Genomic DNA, 19,266 nt, shown 5'->3' with positions numbered 1-19,266 from the left:
AACAGCAAAAGCCAGCCGTAGCGCCGATGGTGCTGGGACACTCGTCTCCAAAGCAGGGAAATCCAAATCACTCTCAACGCTGTGAGGACAATTCATGGAACTGCGAGGGGAAGTCCTTTGGAAGCGATTTCTCCCCTTGGCTCAGGTCTGCGTGGAGTCAGCGAGGGGAAGTGGAAGGAGTGGCGCAGCGATTGGTTGGCGTGATAAAACGACTTTTGAAAGTCCTCCAGCCGATAAGGCCTCCACAACAAACACAATGCGCTAACACTCTGTTCTTCAAACCTCAAACAGCTTTTCCTTGAATGCTAAAGTGTTCTTTGAGAGGGACTTCAGCCAATATCCCACTTCTCTCCCCCACCTTTTTTCCCCTTTAACATGTTTGCTCACATTCCTCCCATGTTTTTCAAAACCTCAAGCCACCGTCTCATATTCTTGCCGCCTCCGAAGGCGTGTTAAAGCAGCAGCAACGCAACTTCTGGCCATTGGTCTGGCTCTGAAAGGGGTGATCCATCTGGCACTTCTCACCAGTTTTCTTAATAAATCAGAAACTGAGGTGGGTCACCCTGAAGACACCCCGGGCAGAGGTCATTGCTGGGGAGATCAGGCAGCGCAGTTTTGTGGTTTCCTTGCAAACGGAAGTGCTCTATCTCTGGGAGACGGTCACATAAAACCTTGACTTTATAACGGTTGGGAAGAGCTGGGGAAAAAAAGGCTATTAACCTTGACGACGGTACGGTGTAACCTTTTGGCAAGTGGCCACAGATTCTATCTGCCCCAGTAATTATCCCATAAACAGCTCAATAAATGGGGGAAACGCCATTGCAGAGAGGTCTATAAGTGCAGAAAAATAGTACTTTACATTTTCTAAGCTATCAGCAGTGACTTGTAGCTCGTTTTGAATCAACCCCGCCATCACCCCTGCAGTCGCATTTCATCCAGATCCCTTGAGGTGATGGTTTCTCCACCCAGTGCCTCGCTAACCGCCGCGTTTCGTAACCGCTCCGTTGCTCCGGCAGTCTGAAACGCACTCATGGAAATAAACAAACCTCAAAGAAGGCTGCCACTCTGCGAGGAGACGAAAGCAGATGACTTGAGATAGAGAGGGGGGCATGCTGAATTTGAAAAGCGAATTTGAAGCCAGACTCAAGGAGACGGGGACACTGAGTGAAGTTCAAAGCGAGTCTCTCCTCTCTTTTTTTTTTTTTTTTTTCTGAGCCGTGGCTGGGTGGCAAAGGGCGGAGTGGCAGCTGGAGGAGCGGTGGAGGTAGTTAAAAGCCTATCCTCTCACCCCTCTGTTGACCTCCCAGTTAAATTAGCAAAAAAACAGCTGTGGGCACCGCAGTACACTCCCCACTCCTCAAATGTTGTCCCAAGGGCCTCAACCGGACGTATACAAACACACTCAGGCTCTCTCTTAGGAAGGGAACCTGTAGAAGCACTCATAACACATGAGCCCAGAGGTCATTTTTTTTACCCCTCCCCTCCATTATCTCACACACAAACACACTCAGAGGAATAAAAGCACATGGGTGACCTTTCCGACTAACACCAACTCTTACTTTATGGGATTTAAAGGCAGACACTGAAAAGTGGAGTTAAAAACCGTCTTTCTGTCGGGGAGTTTAAGCAGATTGTCTCGTCTCATATATTTAGAATGGAAAATCAGCCGGTGGGTTTTTCAGAAGAGTTAATCCATTCAGCAGACGTCACCACAGAGCTGGCTGCCTTTGCCTTCAACGAACCAATAATCGGCTCAATAGCTCCATGCTAATGTTACGACTGCTGACAGTTTGATGTCATTGTTTCAGAACATTTTCTGCTTAAAATGCCCTTCCAACTGGAGTATTTAGTAATAATAATAATCAAAAATGGAATTTCGACTGTTTGCTATAAAATGTTTGTTTTAAGGACTACATGGTGGAGCAACTGGTTAGCTGTTGCAGAAACAAGGTTCTGGATTCAATTTATAGCCTGGGGTCATTCAGTAGGGAGTCTGTACTCTGTGTGGGTCCCTCCAGGGACTCCGGCTTTCTCAAAAAACATGATTGTTAGATTCATTTGTAGGTGTTTCACCAAGTACAAGTACCAGTGCTTGAGCTTAGGTACTTTGCCAATTCCAGCTACCAATACCGAGTAGTTAATAAGTTTGTATTTATACATCAAACAATAATGTTTGGAAGCATATTTTATGTAGAACAGTGTAGCTCTTCTTGTTTGACATATGCTGGTGCATGCATTTAAAATAAATGACAAAATAATAAAAGTTTAGTTTGAATCTTTCGTAAGTTTTCCTGAAACTAGCAAAAAATTTCTATTAAAATATTAACTTCAACACGTTCAATTAGCATCACATCTCTGGAGACCCTGTTTAACACGTTGCTGCTGCAGCAACCAAACATTTGTTCCATTATCCTCCTAGCAGCAGCAATCGCTTTGGACTTGGTTTTGTGTTTCATCTTCTGTTATCCATAAATAAAATCCAGAGCAACTCAATGCCTTTGAAAATGTCGTATTAGTTTGTTAAATCAAAATTATTTTTAAGTAGAGTGGGGCTAGTGATTCTGTTGAAAGAAAATGTAAAACATTTCAGGCATACTTAGAGTATTTTTTTAAACTTTTTTGGTGCGTCAAGAGAGCACAGGGTTCAGGTTTCTTTTGTAATATAAATACTCAAAAATGACAGGATCCAGGTTTCTTCTTGCTCATTTCTTTCGATAAGTCTAGAGGATAGAGATTTGCTTTAAAAGTGGGTAAATTTAGAGATAAAGGCAATGAAGCAGATGTTATCCCAGATATAATACCAAAAGCAATCAGGTATATTAACCCTGAAGCCATTATTCATAAAGAGAGAATCCCCGGGGCTCTAAAACTCTCTAGGGAGCATTCGTTGGCCAGATTTTGTCACTAGGCTAGAGGATACCAAATCAATACCAAGTTATTGAGAAGTCACCTTTATTCTACAATGAAATGTCCTGACATCAGTGGACTCTTCCAGGACAACATTGTCCCCCATCTCCAGAACACAAGGGAGTCGAAGAATAGTTGAATCAATATGAAGGTCCCAGGATGGCCTTTATGAACTGATCTAGCAGCAGCTGACTTCCCTCTTTGCTGCATTAAGCGTTTTCATCCTGTAGTTACCCAATAACACTTGATCACACTGTGATGGTTAAAAACAAAGACAACCTCTTCAAACTGTTTTTTTTTTTTTTTTTTTGCAGTTTGCAAATGTTTTAGGGAGAATTCACATTTTGACATGCTGGTTCTGACCTCATTCTGTAACAACATGGTGGAATGTGTGATGTGTGTCTGAACATTTGAGATTAGATTTACATAACCTGCTGAAAACCATGTTTATTGTCAGACGTGTAGAACTATGACATACTTGTTGCCTTAAAAACATGTAGCTGTTGCTTAAACTCACAACCTGGTTGCATGTGCTAATTGCTAAAACAGCATATAAGTTTAGAAAGTGCAGTTATCTTTAATGCACTTTAGTTTGCCTGACAGAAGACACCAGGAAGGCAAACAAGGCTTCTTCTTTTGTTTAACCTTTCGCAGACTTAAGAGGCGCGGTTATTTGGACCCCACGAGCTTTTTACTAAGAGAGCGGTCTCCGTGTACGAGGTTTATTTTTTTGTGGTTTCGGGAACTGATGTTTGATCCCGTTTTTCTCCTGTCTGACCGTGACCATTTCCGCATTCCTCCTGAGTGTTGTATGAAACGCCAAAGTGCCCAAAAGCTGGACCTACAAAAACGCGCGAGACCGACTGACCGCTGGAGGGTTAAAAAAATTACTTAAATTGCAAGAGCCTGACAATTTACACAAAAAAAGAACAATTGTATGATTTAAAACCATGTTAATTCAAACTTATGCTAAATCCTGAGGAGAAACGTGGCCCAATGTCTGTTTAGTGCCAAAACATTCAAATTCTGCATTTATTTAAACATATTTATTAACAGTTCTGTAATCCACATGAAAGATGGTTACTGCTTATGTAAGGTTGTGTTTTTTCCTTTGGAGCTTTGAGGTGTTTATGCTTTCCAGTAAAACATCATTATTACTCAATTTAACTTGCAGTAGTGTTACATAAAGTATATAAAAAATTGTAAAAACAAAATGAACATGAGTTTTTCTGGTGACCTCATTCAAAACCAAATTTCATAAACGGGTCTGATTCAGAGTCCACATCATTATTGTTTATTAAAATAAAGTAGGAACTCTACAGTAATATACACAGCTAATATTACTATATTTCAACTCATATTCACATACAAGAAGGGCAGGGACACTCCCAAGTATCCATGTCAGGAACTGCAGTCCAAGTTGCAATCTGCAATTTTCCCACAAGTTCAGAAGAATAAAATCCAGCCCCAAATGTTTGGGTGAAGTTCTGATAAAATGTGAAGATAGCTCTTCTTCTCGCTTCGTCCTAGCTCTTCGGTTCCTCATTTTTGTTCTTCAAAGATTCCAGTAAGCTCTTTATCCTCTCGCTAGCCCCCTCCTTTTTATACTTCTTGCGGCCTTTGATCCCGGCCACCTTGGAAGGCAGGAGTAGGGTGGCGAGCCCCCACGGGTTGTCCATGCAGTTCCCGCCGCTGCCTCTCTGTGTCCTGGCCTCGCCCTGCTGGAGCAGCCAGGCGCTCTCTTGACACAAAGCCACGAAGCGGTCCAACTGGGAGGTGTTGACGTTCTTGCTGACGTTCAGAGACGTCTCGAAAGGATTTTGGATGTGCAGCGGCGCCACCTCTGGCTTGTTCTGCTCTCTGCCCTGGAGGAACGCAAAGCAGAACGGATTTGGTTCTAAATGAGAATTCCTTAACGGTGACCCATTATACGTCTATAGGCGACACAAAACATGTTCATTGCACTTTTTGCACAGAATCATTCTTAGATGAGATTTTAGCTGTTTTAGGACCTCTTGTCACTATAAATCCAAATGAAGTTGTTGGCCACGCCCCTTCCCCAAGAGCAAACCAATGTGAAAATGGCTGCAAACAGATGTACAATTACTCAAGCGCACATCTTTGAAAAGCTTTAGTGGAGCCTCCTGTACCACCAACATGAATGCAGCAAATGGTTTCTAGACCATTTGGTAAAATCAACAACAAAACCCCAGGTCAAAAAATGTGTTAGAGCTCATCTTTGGTTGCTAGGTGACAGGCTGGCCTTCCCTGGGGTTGCTAGGTGAGGGGCAGTGCCTGTTTTGTGACGCTCAATTGTGGAGATTTTCGAAACTGCTCATTTTCCAGATACCAAAAAACATTAACGTATTGCCAAAAAACAGCTGGGTGTTTTTTTGTTTTGTTTACTACAGCACTTTTTAGAAATAGTAGAAGCAAATTGAAGTACAAAAAGGTGTGACAGGTGACTTTTGCAGCATAGCAGAGGCAGTATTACATGTTCTCCAGCCACATAGTATCATTTTATATTACTACCAAGTAACTATGTTCCCTTGAGTTGTAAAATGATGTAAATTTCAAATACGACTTCAAAGAAATTTGACTTTGTAATTCAACGACTTGAAATTGGGTCTCTGTCTCTTAAAGGAGCTCCTGCTCTTTCTGAATCTCTGCCAACAGGAAGTCATCACAACATGGCTCCTATATTAACCCTTTAACGACATTTCTACCAGCTTTTGTTTCACTGAGAAGTAATTAGTCTGAAGGATCTGAGTGGGCTAAGGTGGCTCTGTGAGACAGAAACTAGAAAACTTGGAAACTGCGGTAGATTAAAAAGATTTCTCATGACAGAATCAAGGGAACACTCCAGTTATGCTTTTGATGAGGGAATGTTATTATAACATGATCTAAAGCTCAAAAATGTTAATTTTACATAACACCGCCACTTGGTTTCACTAAAACCAGTTGAACTTATAGACATAGCAGCACATATATAATATGTGGGTTCGTCGTGCCCGGCAACCGTCCCAGGGTGGGTCAGACAACGGTCAAGAACCTTCCCCGGTGCCGTTTGGCTGTAACCTGCTGAAGAGGCGGAATGAGCTGAAGAATTGTAGCACAGTAAAACTGATTGATGGCCGCAGCAGCACTGGTGAATGTCTATACACCTCGGTCATGACCACAGCGTACCTGCAGGTGTCCTCAGCTGTGTCAAACCTCATATTAATCCCATATATTAGGCAGGATGGCCCTCCGTTCAGAGGGGGGATCAATTTATTAAGCTCTAATATGGTCCATGAATGGCCTGGCCACCACATCAAACCCTCCCCAAGACATTATTTGTCCTGAGAATGATTATGTAATAACCAAGCAGGAGGTTCGTTACCGCTTGTGAGCGTGGTAATTGAATAATTTCGTTGTGTCAATGACTTTCCAGGGTGTAGATGAATGCAACACAAAGGACGAGCTGTCTTTCTAATTTTATAGTTTGAAATGCATGTTTTATATGTTTAACCTCGGATGTCTAGCACCCATGTGACTGTGTCACCCATGATGTGGGTAAACTGGCGATGATTTATATTTTATTTTTTTTTAGTTTATAATTTTACAAGCAACACATTTATATATGAAAAGTTAAGTGTGGTGGCAGAGGAAATGCTCAAAGGAACTGTAAAGGACAAATACTGACACCTAGTGGTCAAGAGGAAGAAGGGCGGTGACTCAGGTCAGAAGTTTGGGACAAAAAATTTGAGATTTATGTTAGATTTTTTGAGAATGAAGCGATAATAATTGTCATTTTATAAGTTGAGAACAATTACAGTAAGTTAATGAAAAGAGTCAATATTCACAGAGTTAAACATATATATTTTAAATCAGCTTCTGGACCAAACCCTGACTGACTGTTGAGCTATCACTTCCTGGAGGCTTTTTATTTAGACATCAGGTATTTTTAAACAACATATAATAATAATAATTATTATTATTAATATTATTAATAATAATAATAATAATAATTATCATTATTATTATTATTAATAATTATAATAATAATAATAATAATAATAATAATAATTATTATTATTATTATTATTATTATTATTATTATTATTATTATTATTACTTTCACATGAAGTGCTCAACAATTACAAGAAGATTAAAAAAAGTTAAATAATGCAATTTAAAAACAGATAAAATACCAAAAAAAAAAAATGCAGTAAAAACAATTGGTCTAAAATTAACGTGAATCACACTTTAAGTTTATTTGCATTAGGTTGCTAAATACCTTTCTGATGTTTATGGACATTCTGCTGAACGGAAACGTGGCGTAGAACTCAAAAAAGTCTCCCAGCAGTTGCTCTGAAACAAAACAAGAGATTCAAAGTTAGCATAAAAACACGCCAACAGTCGCTCTGTAACCCAGAGAAAATGTATTCACTTCTACAAGTATGAATATGAATATTATTAATGTGTGTGAACGTAGATGAGGAAGGTGTCTCTAAGATCCGATTCTCTAAATCTCAAAGCTAGAAGGGGTGTTTTCACTTTTTATAACTAAAAACTGGGCATCACTATTAAATATCCTGAAAGTGTTGATAGGTATGAATTTATAACTAAATATATTACATTACTAAACCTGCAGCTAATTTTGGTCATCGAGTATTCAACTGAGTACTCCGATAATTAATCTGATAAAAAATGGTCACTTTTTCCAGTTTTTTCATTTATCCATTTAAACTTTATAGATTAGAAATACATATGATATACTTAAATCTGTAAACACAATAAATGCTTTTTACGTATAACGCAGTGTTGTTCTTACAGTTGTTATAAAACAGATGTTTTTGGTAACGACGATCAAACGAAGCCTCGCGTATCGATTACGACAAAACAAGTCAATGAGTCAAAAATGGTTTCTTTTATGCAATGAATTCAATACATAACTACAAAATAAATCAGAATTTTCTGCTGAATGTTTGCTATGAAGCTTTAAAGGGTTAAACCATGTGTGTGAGGGAAACTTTCTGTGATGTATGACACAGGTTCGGCGTTGCTGTATGCAAGATACGTTTGTTTCTCTTCCTGCCTCCGGCTCAATATATTACACATCGCCTGTCCTCTCATCCTCTGCTGTGTTCTCTAGTAGGAAGCCTGGTTTCACATGTAATAAAACGTGCTTTGTCTATAAAACGCACGCCGCCGTCCGTCAAAGTGACGTGCGGCCCCGATCGGACGCCTCTCTGTGCTCACCCAGCGTGTCCGTGTTGCTCTGCAGCTGGATCTTGCTGAAGTCGCTGACGAACGTGCAGTCGGTCCCCTCAATCACGCTCTCGTCTGCGGGACCTTGACGGGGGAGGGGGGAGAAAGAGAGAAAGAGAAGCGGGGGGAGAAGGTAAAATGACTCGCCTTTACACGGAGTAAACAAGTCGCAGACGGATGTGTGGCTGAATCAGAGTGTGTGTGTTCGACGTTGGTCAGCGAAAACACAACGGCAGAGCTGTAAGTCATGCTGCCGCTCTCTGTCTCCCAGTCCAGGGCCGGCCTTGTTACCCCGTTTGGTTCAATCCACATTGAGGCCAGTCTGCGTGTGTGTGTGTGTGTGTGTCTGTGTGCGTGTGTGTGTTTTAAGCGCTGTTTAAATAGCTGCCGATGCGCCGGGGAGGCCTGAAGGAGGTGGGGTCGTCGACCTTTCCCGAGCGATGGAGCTTTTATTGTCCTGTAAGCACTCTGTGTGACGGAGTCTGAGCTAAGCAGGCCGTGAAGGGAAGGGTGTGTGTGAGTGTGTGTATGCGTGTGTGTGCGTGTGGGAGGGGGGTATATTACTTCTGGAAAGCAATTATCAGACAGTCAAGGTGACAGAAGAAGAGCAAGGCGGCCATGTTGATGTCGACTCAAACACTTCAGCTGCGTTTCCATTACAAATGCAGGTAAAACTTTGTTGATATTCTGCTAACGTAAAAAAAAAATAACCCAAAAAAACAGTTTCGCAATTGTGGTTTCTCTATTCAGTAAGAAACACAATTAAAATCACACATGAATATGTTTGTTTATGCGATAAGTTATTAAAAAAATTATAAACACGCCCGTCACTGCACCATCTGAACCACGATCCACACCGTTGGCTTACTTGCACGGAAGAAATACTTTGTTCTTATAAGTATAACATATTTATTTACATTGATTAAAATACAACTTGTCATATAAGAGGACCTATTCTCCAAGACAATCACGTGAGCAAGCTTATTCGCGAGTGATTTTAATTTAATTCCTTTTTTAATGGAAAAACCCCGATTGCGAAATTGCATTTTTTTTTACTTTAGCAGAATATAGACAAAGATTTGCGCACATTTGGAACGGAATCGCAGCTACAGATACACACGATGAGCACGAAAGCTTTTCAGACCCAGCAGCGCTGGAACTCCAGAACCATCATGGCGTTTCGCTCTCACAGCGGCTGAGGATAGTTCAAGGACGGGATTAGGAGGGCAGGTTTCCTAAGCCTGTGCTGCTGCTGCTGCCGCGGCGACAGAACTCCATTTGAATTCAATTTGCAGCTGTCTGCATATATTATGCAGCTGCTGAGCTGGATGGGCGGACAGAGTGATCTCTGCTTTGACCGCTCGGTTCTGTGGACGGGACAAACCGGACAAGGGAGGGGATTTAAACGAGCATGGCGCCTCAGAGAGCCGCAGCGTTTTTACCACTGAGGACAGACAGGAGGGAAATTAAATAATGGAGGAGGAACTTCAACAATGCTGAAAGAGAGTGACTTTAATGCTGCAGTTTAATGTGGAACTTACCCTTTAGCCTTATAGAGCATCATAGATTAACACAAAAGCTACTTTGAATAACATATTTCAACAGAAGGCAGTGAATGTCACTCCTGGAGAACTTTCCACAAGTATTTCCACCCCTGAAACTTGTTCACATCTTGCCACCAGCTTTCATAGAACTGACAGTGGCAGTGCACCAAACACAGTTTTCTGGCCAATTGCCGATCTTTACTTACTGATATTGCTTTTTTTTTTGTCTGAAAAGTTGCTAAATATAGCAAAGTTGTTGAGTTGGCCACCCTATTTAAAAAATAGTGTGAAATTGTGAAACAGAAGAAATGATAAGTAGTTTAACATTTTCGACTCGTATGCATTTATCGTATTGTTTATGATTTACCGTGATAAATTTCCTATCATCCTAAGAATTTTGACTTAAATTCCAATTAAGCTCTCCTTACTGTCGAGTTTTGCTATTTTTCCACTGTTTGAGTATCAATATACATACGTCAATATGTTTTAAAATATGATCAAATGCAGTTATAGTGTGCTAATCACACCACTTTATCTGACTGGTGACCTAAAGAAGTGGATTACAAATGGGAATGTTTTTCAGGAGCGGTATTTGTGTTTGTGGGGCTCTAATTCCTGTGACACAGTCACAGTCATAAAAAACAAGTAACCTAAAAAACAAGTAATGAATATTATTATAACTTTTATTGTTATCACAGTAATATCACAACATATGGTGATAAAACTTTAAAACCGTGTCGCTCACTCACAGTAGGAAGCTGAAAAGTGTGGCGTTCATTTGTATTGAAGCCAAGTAAATATTTTCTAGAATCATCTTTTGCTGCACCTTCAGCAAGTGCAGCACAAAAATATCACTGCTCAAAATAATTCTAATTATTATACAAATGTTAATTATAAACATTTGAAAAGTAGTGTTTAAAGGTGACCATCCAATCTGATAAAGTTTGAGCTAAAAATCGGCAAAACGTTGTCTAGATCTGCCAAGCTAGTAGAGACGAACCCCATAAAACAGGAAGTGCTTATGCAAAATGCTGCCTCTAGGGGCGCAATAAGAAGGTTTTCCACAGTTTACAAACTTGACAAATAGTTTCAAGTCAAAACCTTTAACTTTTTAACATTTTCCTTTTCAACCGGAGAAGACTTGAATGATTTTGTAGCTCAGTAAACCACAGAGTGACACTGCAATGGAATTTAATAAGCAGTTTGTGAATAGTATCAGTTCAAAATGTGGAATAAATATTTACAATGAAAAAGAAAAGGAGAAATAAATGTCAAAATATTGCAGAGGTTGAAACTTTTTTTTTTGTTTCAGTGCAGCAGATGATTGGATAAAAAAAAAATATATATATATATATATATATATATATATATATATAGATATTACATTTATCTAAACTTACAGAGAAATAGTTAACACTATAGCAGCTCCAATATGTTTATGTTTTGAGCTGAATTAATTATACCAGTGGAATCCCACACATAGATTATGGAGCTAAAACAGTAACAGATGCATGCAAGAACATAAGATGGTGTTTTCTCACTTTCACTTTCTCATAAATACAATTTCTGGCCAACAAATTAAGATTATTAGCTGAAGGTTTTTTGTGCTAAATTATTAACCAATTTGTTTATTCAATCAGTAAAAAAAACCCCAAAACCTACAGCCGTCTCCCATCTGCTTATTGGCTGCATGATGATTCTTCCTACTTTAAAAGGAGAAGTGTGTGGGTGTACTGGGACTCCCTTCTTACAGAAATCACCCTTCTGACTTAGAGTTAAAGCTTTTTTTTGTTTTTCAGATGTATTATTATTGCGCTGAAAATGGGCTACTCACACTGAAACAGAAGTTTAACTGTTGGTTTTTTCCCCCATCTCATCTAAACAGAAAATTCAACTTAACTTCTGTGAAATCTCACAGAAAAGAAAACAGTGATAGACCCGCAATAAGATGTGAAAAGCAGACCAGAAAAAATGAAACAGGAACAAATTTCAAAGTCTTTCCAAAGAAAAGACAATAGTGGAACAAAAGAAAAATGCTCCTCTGAACTGAGCCAACTCAGGTGAGGCTCTGGGCGTGTGTGCTGGTACCTGCCAGGTCCCGCAGCCGGTCCAGTGTGGGGATGATGGGAGGGCTTCTCTTCTGCAGGAAGAACAGGATCATGACAGTCAGGGAGAAGTTGGTGATCCAGGCGCCGGGGATGCTGCTGGTGACGCCGTGGGCCCGCGCCCAGAAGCGCACGGTGAACACCAGCCTGCGCACCCGCGGGTCCAGCTCCCCATACAGGTACAGCAGCTCCGTGCTCTTCATCGCCACCCTGTGGTCAAACGGAAGCTTGCATTAGAGCACCGGATTTAACCTCAGAGGTTTGCTAGATAACGCCGCAGAATATGAAGACTCTGGAACACAGCGGACATGTCAGGGAAGATGATGTGGAGAGATTTAAAACTGTTTTTTCTTTTGTTTTTTTTTTACATATTTGTTAAAACTGTCGCCATGTTGTGACATAATCTGACATAAACCAGTGGTAACTACAGAAATACACCATTTGGTCAGAAACAATCACAGGTAGGAGGAGGGTCTTAGTGCTATTAACCACCTCAAGTACGCGCTGCTCACACCCTCTCCCTTTCTCTCTGCTACGCTATTAGGGTAGGCTGTGAATGCTCAGACTACCATTTACTACCGATGATGCCAGTAGTAAACAGTTTTCCTGTAACGGTGAAGTTTTTCTCCATCATCAGCACATTTAGCAGCGAGTACATAAGATTGATTGACAGCACCGAGACCCTCCTTTTGGCTCTGATTGGTTGTTTTTGACAGGTAAATTTTTGCAGACTGCATTAATAAAACTGAAAAGCTGTGGAGGAGTCACACAGCATGATGACAGTTTTAACAAATATGGAAAAATCATAGTTTTATAGAAGTCATGTGCTGTGGCTTTAAACGTCTCAGTGTTTGCAGTTCTCACAAACAGAAACTCTCCCACATCAGTTAATTGGTTTCTGCATGTTTAGATGGAGTTCTTTAGAAACCGATGAGTCGCTTTCAGTAACTTCCACATGAACAGAAATGTTAAATTAGAATGAAATCAAGTACCAGAATGACTCAGTCAAAGTCCAAGCTCAAATCAAATTGTGAACATCTTGACAACTGATGTCTACAAAGGCTCTCTGTCCAAACTGACTTGGCTTGATTCATTTTGCAAAGAAGAATGGAAGAAAACTGTGGTTTCTAGATCTGGAACAATGTTGCAGGCCACACTTTTCAGGTTTTTATTTGTTAAAAAAGAAAAAACTGTGCTTTCTGTTTTTTGTCTTGTTATTTTCTTCCTCTTCACATTCAGTCACCACTTGTATCTTATACAAATCCTAATACAATGTGAAAACAATTTGATCAAATGTGCATATTGAAGGAGGGTAAACACACATATTTAAATGTCAAGCTCTACACTGCAAAAAGACAAAATCTTATCAAGTATGTTTGGTCTAGTTTTTAATGCAAATACCTTACACCTTAAATAAGACAAAATTACTTAAAATTAACTTCTCTGCAAAATATAGGAGCTTGTTTAAAGTAAATTATTTCTTAATATTGAAAAAAAAAGTAATTCTTCCATTGGCAAATTATTTAACTTATAACTAGACATGTTCCCTTTTATTCTAAAACAAATGCAGGTTTTTTTAATTAAAAAAAAAATAATTAGCTTGATTTAATTTTTTTTTTCATTTAAAAAGCTCCAAAAGGTTCAAGCTTGGAAGTAAAAGGATGGAAAAGCTGCTCACTTCTGGGGGATCGAGGTTAACGAGGACAGTAAAACTAAAAAAACTAAAATAAAAAAATAAAAACTACCACCAGGGAGCAGCATTCTGTTGATTCTGACTGCTACTGCTGTGACTGTTCCAAGTTCACATGCACACACACGAACACGCACACCCACACACACACACATTGAGTGGCCTCTGGCAGAAAAATGCCACGCTTCAGAGATCTAACAGCTTGATTTGAGAAAAGTCCCTCTCACATCCACCCACAGCGGGTGGTTCCACTCCAGTTCCTCAGAAATAGGCCGAGCGGTTTTCAGTACGTTAGCAGGTGTCTACGTGTTTGTGTCACACGCCAGCTGATGAAAAGATATCTTTAAGGCCAGAGGAGGAAGTGATGAAACTCAAATGAGTACCCCCCCCCCCTCCCCGCCCCGCTCCAGCCGACCCGTTGGGTCTCATCTCGGCTGGAGAGAGAGAAAGAGAGACAGTGAGGCTTTGCAGCACTTCCTGAACAGTCTTGGTTTCTGTTTGGGGCTTTTGCAAAAGCAGCAGGTTCTCCTGGGGCGTCGCCGCTGTCACTGATTCACTACTGACATTTCAATATGAATGAGTGAAACTGAACTGTCTGTGACCGCACAGCGGCCGGATCAGAACTGTCCCTGACTGCCATGTTAACGAGCTGCACGCCGTACCGGTTGTTGGCCGTGAGGTCGCACTGGAAGCCGGACGGCTGGTGGGCGAAGCGGACCAGGGGGCAACGAGCGTTGAGGATCTTCTGCACGCCCACGCAGCCGGGCCCAAAGTGGTCCACGCATTCCCCGATGACGGACAGGATGCTCTGGGTGACGTGGCGCTCCGAGTTGGTCCGTTTCATCTGGTACTCGAGGCTCAGGCCCGATTTGGGCTGCAGGCATACGGGACACACAGGATTAATTACATCCAAGCAAAACATCTGCTACATTTGTCTTGACCCTAAAGCCGCTGTGGTTCTGTTCTTATTTATAAAGGTTTTAAAAAATGAGTCTAAACGTGAAGAAATTAGACCAGTTTTCTTTTCCATCACAAAGGTTTGTGTGTGTTATTCTGTAGGGTGTGTGTTTATTGGGATGAAGTACACAGAATCCACAAATAGCCGATAAATCAGCCCTGATTTCCTTCACTTTGGCAGATCTGTGATCAGCCGACACTTCCATATAAAGTCAATCTCTATATGACAAAGTCTAAAAATCAACCACTGTCCTCTGTTGCTATGAGAGAAGTTTAACTGCTGGCCCCGCCCACCAGCTCATGTCTGCACATTAGCAGTTAACAATAAAGACCCCACTGTTGCCAACTCAAGAACTTTCTTCCTATATATGGGGACATTCAGACAAAAAAATTGGTTTCAGATAAAGCCTTTAAGTGTCACTGAAATGGATACTAGCGTGATTGCAGTATTAGATTTTACAATGCAACCCCTATGGATCCCACCATCTCTGTAATCTCTTAAAATTCTGCAAACTGAAAACACAGAAACTGATGAATGCTAGTCGAATGCTAACAAAATCCACATTCACGGAAATATACGCTTAGCTTTACAGGCTAACGACGCAGCGCCAGCATCACCATTACCGGTTTAAAGTTCCAGCCGCTGATGGTGTCCAGGTCCAGGAACATGTCCAGGTCGCAGCCGAGCTTCCCAAAGCCGTTCACCGAGGAGCCGAACGGCCTGATGGTGCATTCTGGGAAATAAGCGGCGGCGACATCTTTGAGCAGAGAGCAGACGAGGAAGCGCAGTCTGCTGTTTTCCTCTGTAAGCTGGTAGGCCTCCGTCAGAGCGCCCATCTGATCGTCTACCTGGAGAGAATTGAGAGCGGGAAGAATCCGATCGGTTCTGTCAGAAACGCAAAAAACCAAACCAGCGTCTGGTCCCTGATGAGCCGCATGCTTACGCTGTCCTCCCTGGAAAGCCTCTGGATGAGCTCATTGATGGCAATGGTGGTTTGAGGTCGGCACGGCAACCTCGGCTGCTGGGCTGGAGAGGCCGCCGAGCTCTGGTTGCTCAGCGACAGCAGTCTGGATTTAAACGGCACCATGCATTCGTGGTTGACGTTGGGGATGGCGGCTGACTCTAGCAAAGAGACGACGCTGTCCCGGCGGGCAAACTCCACCACGGCGTAGACGCCCTGAAGGACCCACAGCTCCGTCACACACACGATTTAAAACACGCATGCACTTGGCGGCGTCTCTTACTTACGTAGCTTTCGTAAAAGAAGTGCTTGTTTATGTCTCCGTGCTTTGATAAAAACTTGAGGAACTTTTTCTCGCTGGTTCTGGACGGGCAGCTGATCAAAACCGACTTCTCCGCCTGTTCCTGTCGGTCCGCCATGAGCTCAGACAAAGACTTGGGCCCATCTTTTTCTCCTGGAGGAAAAACAACCACAATCACAGGCTTTTCCTCAGGAGACCACGGGTTTCATGTAGGGACAGACATCTGTGTAAAATAGATGTCCCAGAAGACGATCGAGACATTCTGGACCATTTTTTGCTTTTTTCCTTTCATCTAATTGGATTTCATGGCATATGTCAGTACACACAAAAAGAAGACATTATTGAAACTTCACAATTTAAGACAATATATACAGCAAGATGCTGTGGAATGTTTTACTTTATGCTTTTGGTTGTAAATATTTAAATGCTTTTTTTTATATATAGATAGAACAGAAACTTTGCTCTTACACTTATTTAAAGATTATTTGTAGCTGGGCCTGTCGCATTACGGAATAAATCAATTAATCAACGATAAATTAAAACAAGTTCAATAGTTTCCATTTATCATTTTTATCTTTTCTTTCTTTCTACCAAAAACTGTTTGACTAAAGTCTTCAGTCTGGTCCTCTGGTCTCAACTAGACCCTTTTTTTTCCCAAGGACAATCTTGCTTAGAGAGCCTTAATAATTTTATTTGATTTTATTATGAGGTTTTGTTCATTAATTTTGGATATGAATTTACTGTGTACTGATCTTTGAGAATGTGTTTTTATGCCGTTACCAGTATATTACTTGAAAATGGCCTTAAAATCAATATTATTGTTTATCGCAATAACATCTAGGACAATTTAACATCCAGCGAAATGTGTGTGATAGACCTAACTAAGCTTTGGTTGTGTAACAAAATGTTTCATATTATCTGAAAATAAAATATTTGATTTGATCTTCTCTATCTAATTTTCCCTAACAGGAATAAAAAGGCCCACAGCTTCTGCAGCAGGCTTTATATTCTCGGGGATCCATCATTATTGGCTCACATGACTTCCTCTCTCTCGCAGTGGGCCCTGACAGCTCTAATGCTGGGGAGGAAGCTGCTGGTGAGGGAATGGAGGGGTCCGTCTATCCCTTCTCTCACTCATTGGTATAGGTCACTGGGGCAGCTTGCTGCCTTAGAGAGATTATCTTATAGACTGTTAAATAGGGTTGAGGAGTACAATAGGAAATGATCCCGCTACTTCTCATACATGGGTTAAATGGCATTTCCAGCTTGGACATAATTAGACTAGAGAAATTTACGGTAATGCTGTAGTTATTTGAATGTATCGGGGTTATAGGGCAGTGTTATTTTATGTTATGTATGTCTAAGTTCAGTTGATGTCTGTGTCTTGCCTTTTTTCTCTACTTTTACAGTAATTTTTTGTTATTCATTTATTGTATTTATTTTTGTTTTATTTAATTAATTTATTTTTTGTTCAAGTAATTTCTGTTAACTGTGTTGGCCTGAAGAATTCACAAGGACTAACTTTGTTTAGCTGATGCTAAATTGTAATATGCCAAGTGTGTAATAATGCTATATTTCTGTTGGAAAATCAATAAAGTTCAAGTCATAAAAAAAAAAAAAAACAAAAAAAAAAAAAAAAAGGCCCACAGCATGATGGTGCTCTCCCACACTTTAACTGATCCTGAACTACACAGAGCAGATAATTTTACAAATTCAAGTTAAAAAAGAAATGCTTAATACAGTTTAAAACTAAACAGGGGCTTGCTAGCCTCATTAAGCAAAAACACAATGAGCAATACTGACAAAACTCAAATACTCAAGTATATAAGCATTGTGAATAATTATGGGTTTAATAGACTTTCAATTAGAACCTCCTTTTGACCTGAACAATAGCCATAGCAGCAGAAAAAGTACCCAAAAGTGTTTAGCATATTGCTCTTAAAGAAAAAAAAAACCCTCCCTATTTTACACAATATCAGATTCAAATGTTGTTATAGTTTAAAAGCATTTGACATACAGATGCACTAAGCAAATCCATTAATAATTATTTAACATTTTCAACATTTTGAAATATATGGTTAAATAATGAAATGTAACAAACAAAAAAAACTTCATTTTTATGTGTTTAAAGTCGGCATAAATATTGAATAGGGCTGTATAATAATATCAATTTTGCAATACATATCGATATTTTCTTTCCTAGAAAAAACATCGATATTCATCCACAAGTATGGTAACATCCAACTGTCACCTTGATCACTCACTGCTTGCTTCGCTGGGAGAGTGATTTGTGATCACTTAGAGTGATTCCTTCAGATGTTAAGTGTCAAGGTTAAAAAGGTATCATTTACTTTACAAATGCATGTAAGCTACAGTTTGTACTGTTTCAATTTAAAAAAAAGTTTTCTCACCACTTCTTTGATTCATTTTGCCCAGCTGTCGACTTTACGTCTGTGTCCATGTCCAACCAGAGCCAAGTATTGTGTAGTTGGTGCTTTTAATCAGTTTTCAGTTAAACTAATTCAATCCAACTCTATAACAGTCACAAAATGTCATCAAAATCACTCTGTCCCTCTAAAATCTTTCAGAAAATTGCAAAAGTGTATTGAATTGCATCGCTTGCTGAATATCGCAATATATATCGTATTGTGAGCAGAATATCGTGTATCGTATCGTGAGATTGTTGCATCACTACAGCCCTAATATTGAAGCATATTCATTTAACCATTTCGCAATTTTGTGTTGCAGAATATTAAATTTACTTTGGGGCGGGGCAAACACTGCTATCGAGAAGGTGATTGGTCAACAGCCGAGTCGTTGTCTGTAAAAGTTTCATTCAACATAGCCATTATGTGACATGATGAACTCTATAAAGAATTTTGAAAACTTACTTATAAAGCTCTGCAATTAATACATTCTTTACATTTAAAAAATATGTTAATTTATTCATTATATTAATAACTATATATATATATATATATATATATATATATATATATATATATATATATATACTAGTTGGCCCTCGGGGCAAATTATATGCATGGACCTTAGATGTTATTAAGGATAGACTTCATGAACTCTTCTATAACTAACTATTTTCAAATGATACCTTCAATATTTTATCTCATAAGCTCTCTTTGTTGGACGCAAATCATGCCGAATTATATGTGTACACAAACCGTATCTTAAAGCGGTTTGTAATGTTTAAAACCCTACAAGCTTTGTAAACTAGAGCTAAGTGAAAATAAAACGAAGGTTTTCACTGCGGACTCTGTTATGGCTTCCCCTTGGCACAACAGCTGACCTGCAAAGTAATGGATTTAACACGTTATATTACTAACCACTGTCGTCTCCTTGTGCTCCCTCGGTGTGAGCGACCACCGGCTCGGTTCCTACACTCCTTCGGAGTATAGTTTCGATTGTGTTTAGGCATTTTACAACGGGGCTCCTTCCCCTCATATGTAACCTGTGCACAGTGAAGGGAGACGCCATTGCTGTTCGGAAGGATGACGAAAAGCGCATGCGCGAGGAGAGACGTGCCTAC

The 19,266-nt window shown here is 40.1% G+C and overlaps 1 protein-coding gene across 1 annotated transcript; it reads right to left on the bottom strand.

Moving 5' to 3' along the window:
- Positions 1 to 4,178: 4,178 nt before the first annotated feature.
- Positions 4,179 to 19,259, bottom strand: mtpap (mitochondrial poly(A) polymerase). The gene is made up of 9 exons (XM_008438518.3): positions 19,064 to 19,259; positions 15,706 to 15,872; positions 15,401 to 15,634; positions 15,081 to 15,305; positions 14,162 to 14,373; positions 11,793 to 12,019; positions 8,152 to 8,244; positions 7,187 to 7,260; positions 4,179 to 4,772 (listed from the first exon to the last, which is right to left on the bottom strand). The coding sequence occupies exons 1-9, from the start codon at positions 19,242 to 19,244 to the stop codon at positions 4,434 to 4,436; spliced, it is 1,752 nt and encodes a 583-aa protein (XP_008436740.2). The 5' UTR covers positions 19,245 to 19,259; the 3' UTR covers positions 4,179 to 4,433.
- Positions 19,260 to 19,266: the final 7 nt, after the last annotated feature.

Source organism: Poecilia reticulata, chromosome 20 (assembly GCF_904066995.2).
Source record: "Poecilia reticulata chromosome 20, P_reticulata-male-v2, whole genome shotgun sequence".
In the NCBI taxonomy this organism is placed as follows: Eukaryota; Metazoa; Chordata; class Actinopteri; order Cyprinodontiformes; family Poeciliidae; genus Poecilia; species Poecilia reticulata.
This window is presented reverse-complemented; position numbering and strand designations above follow the sequence as displayed.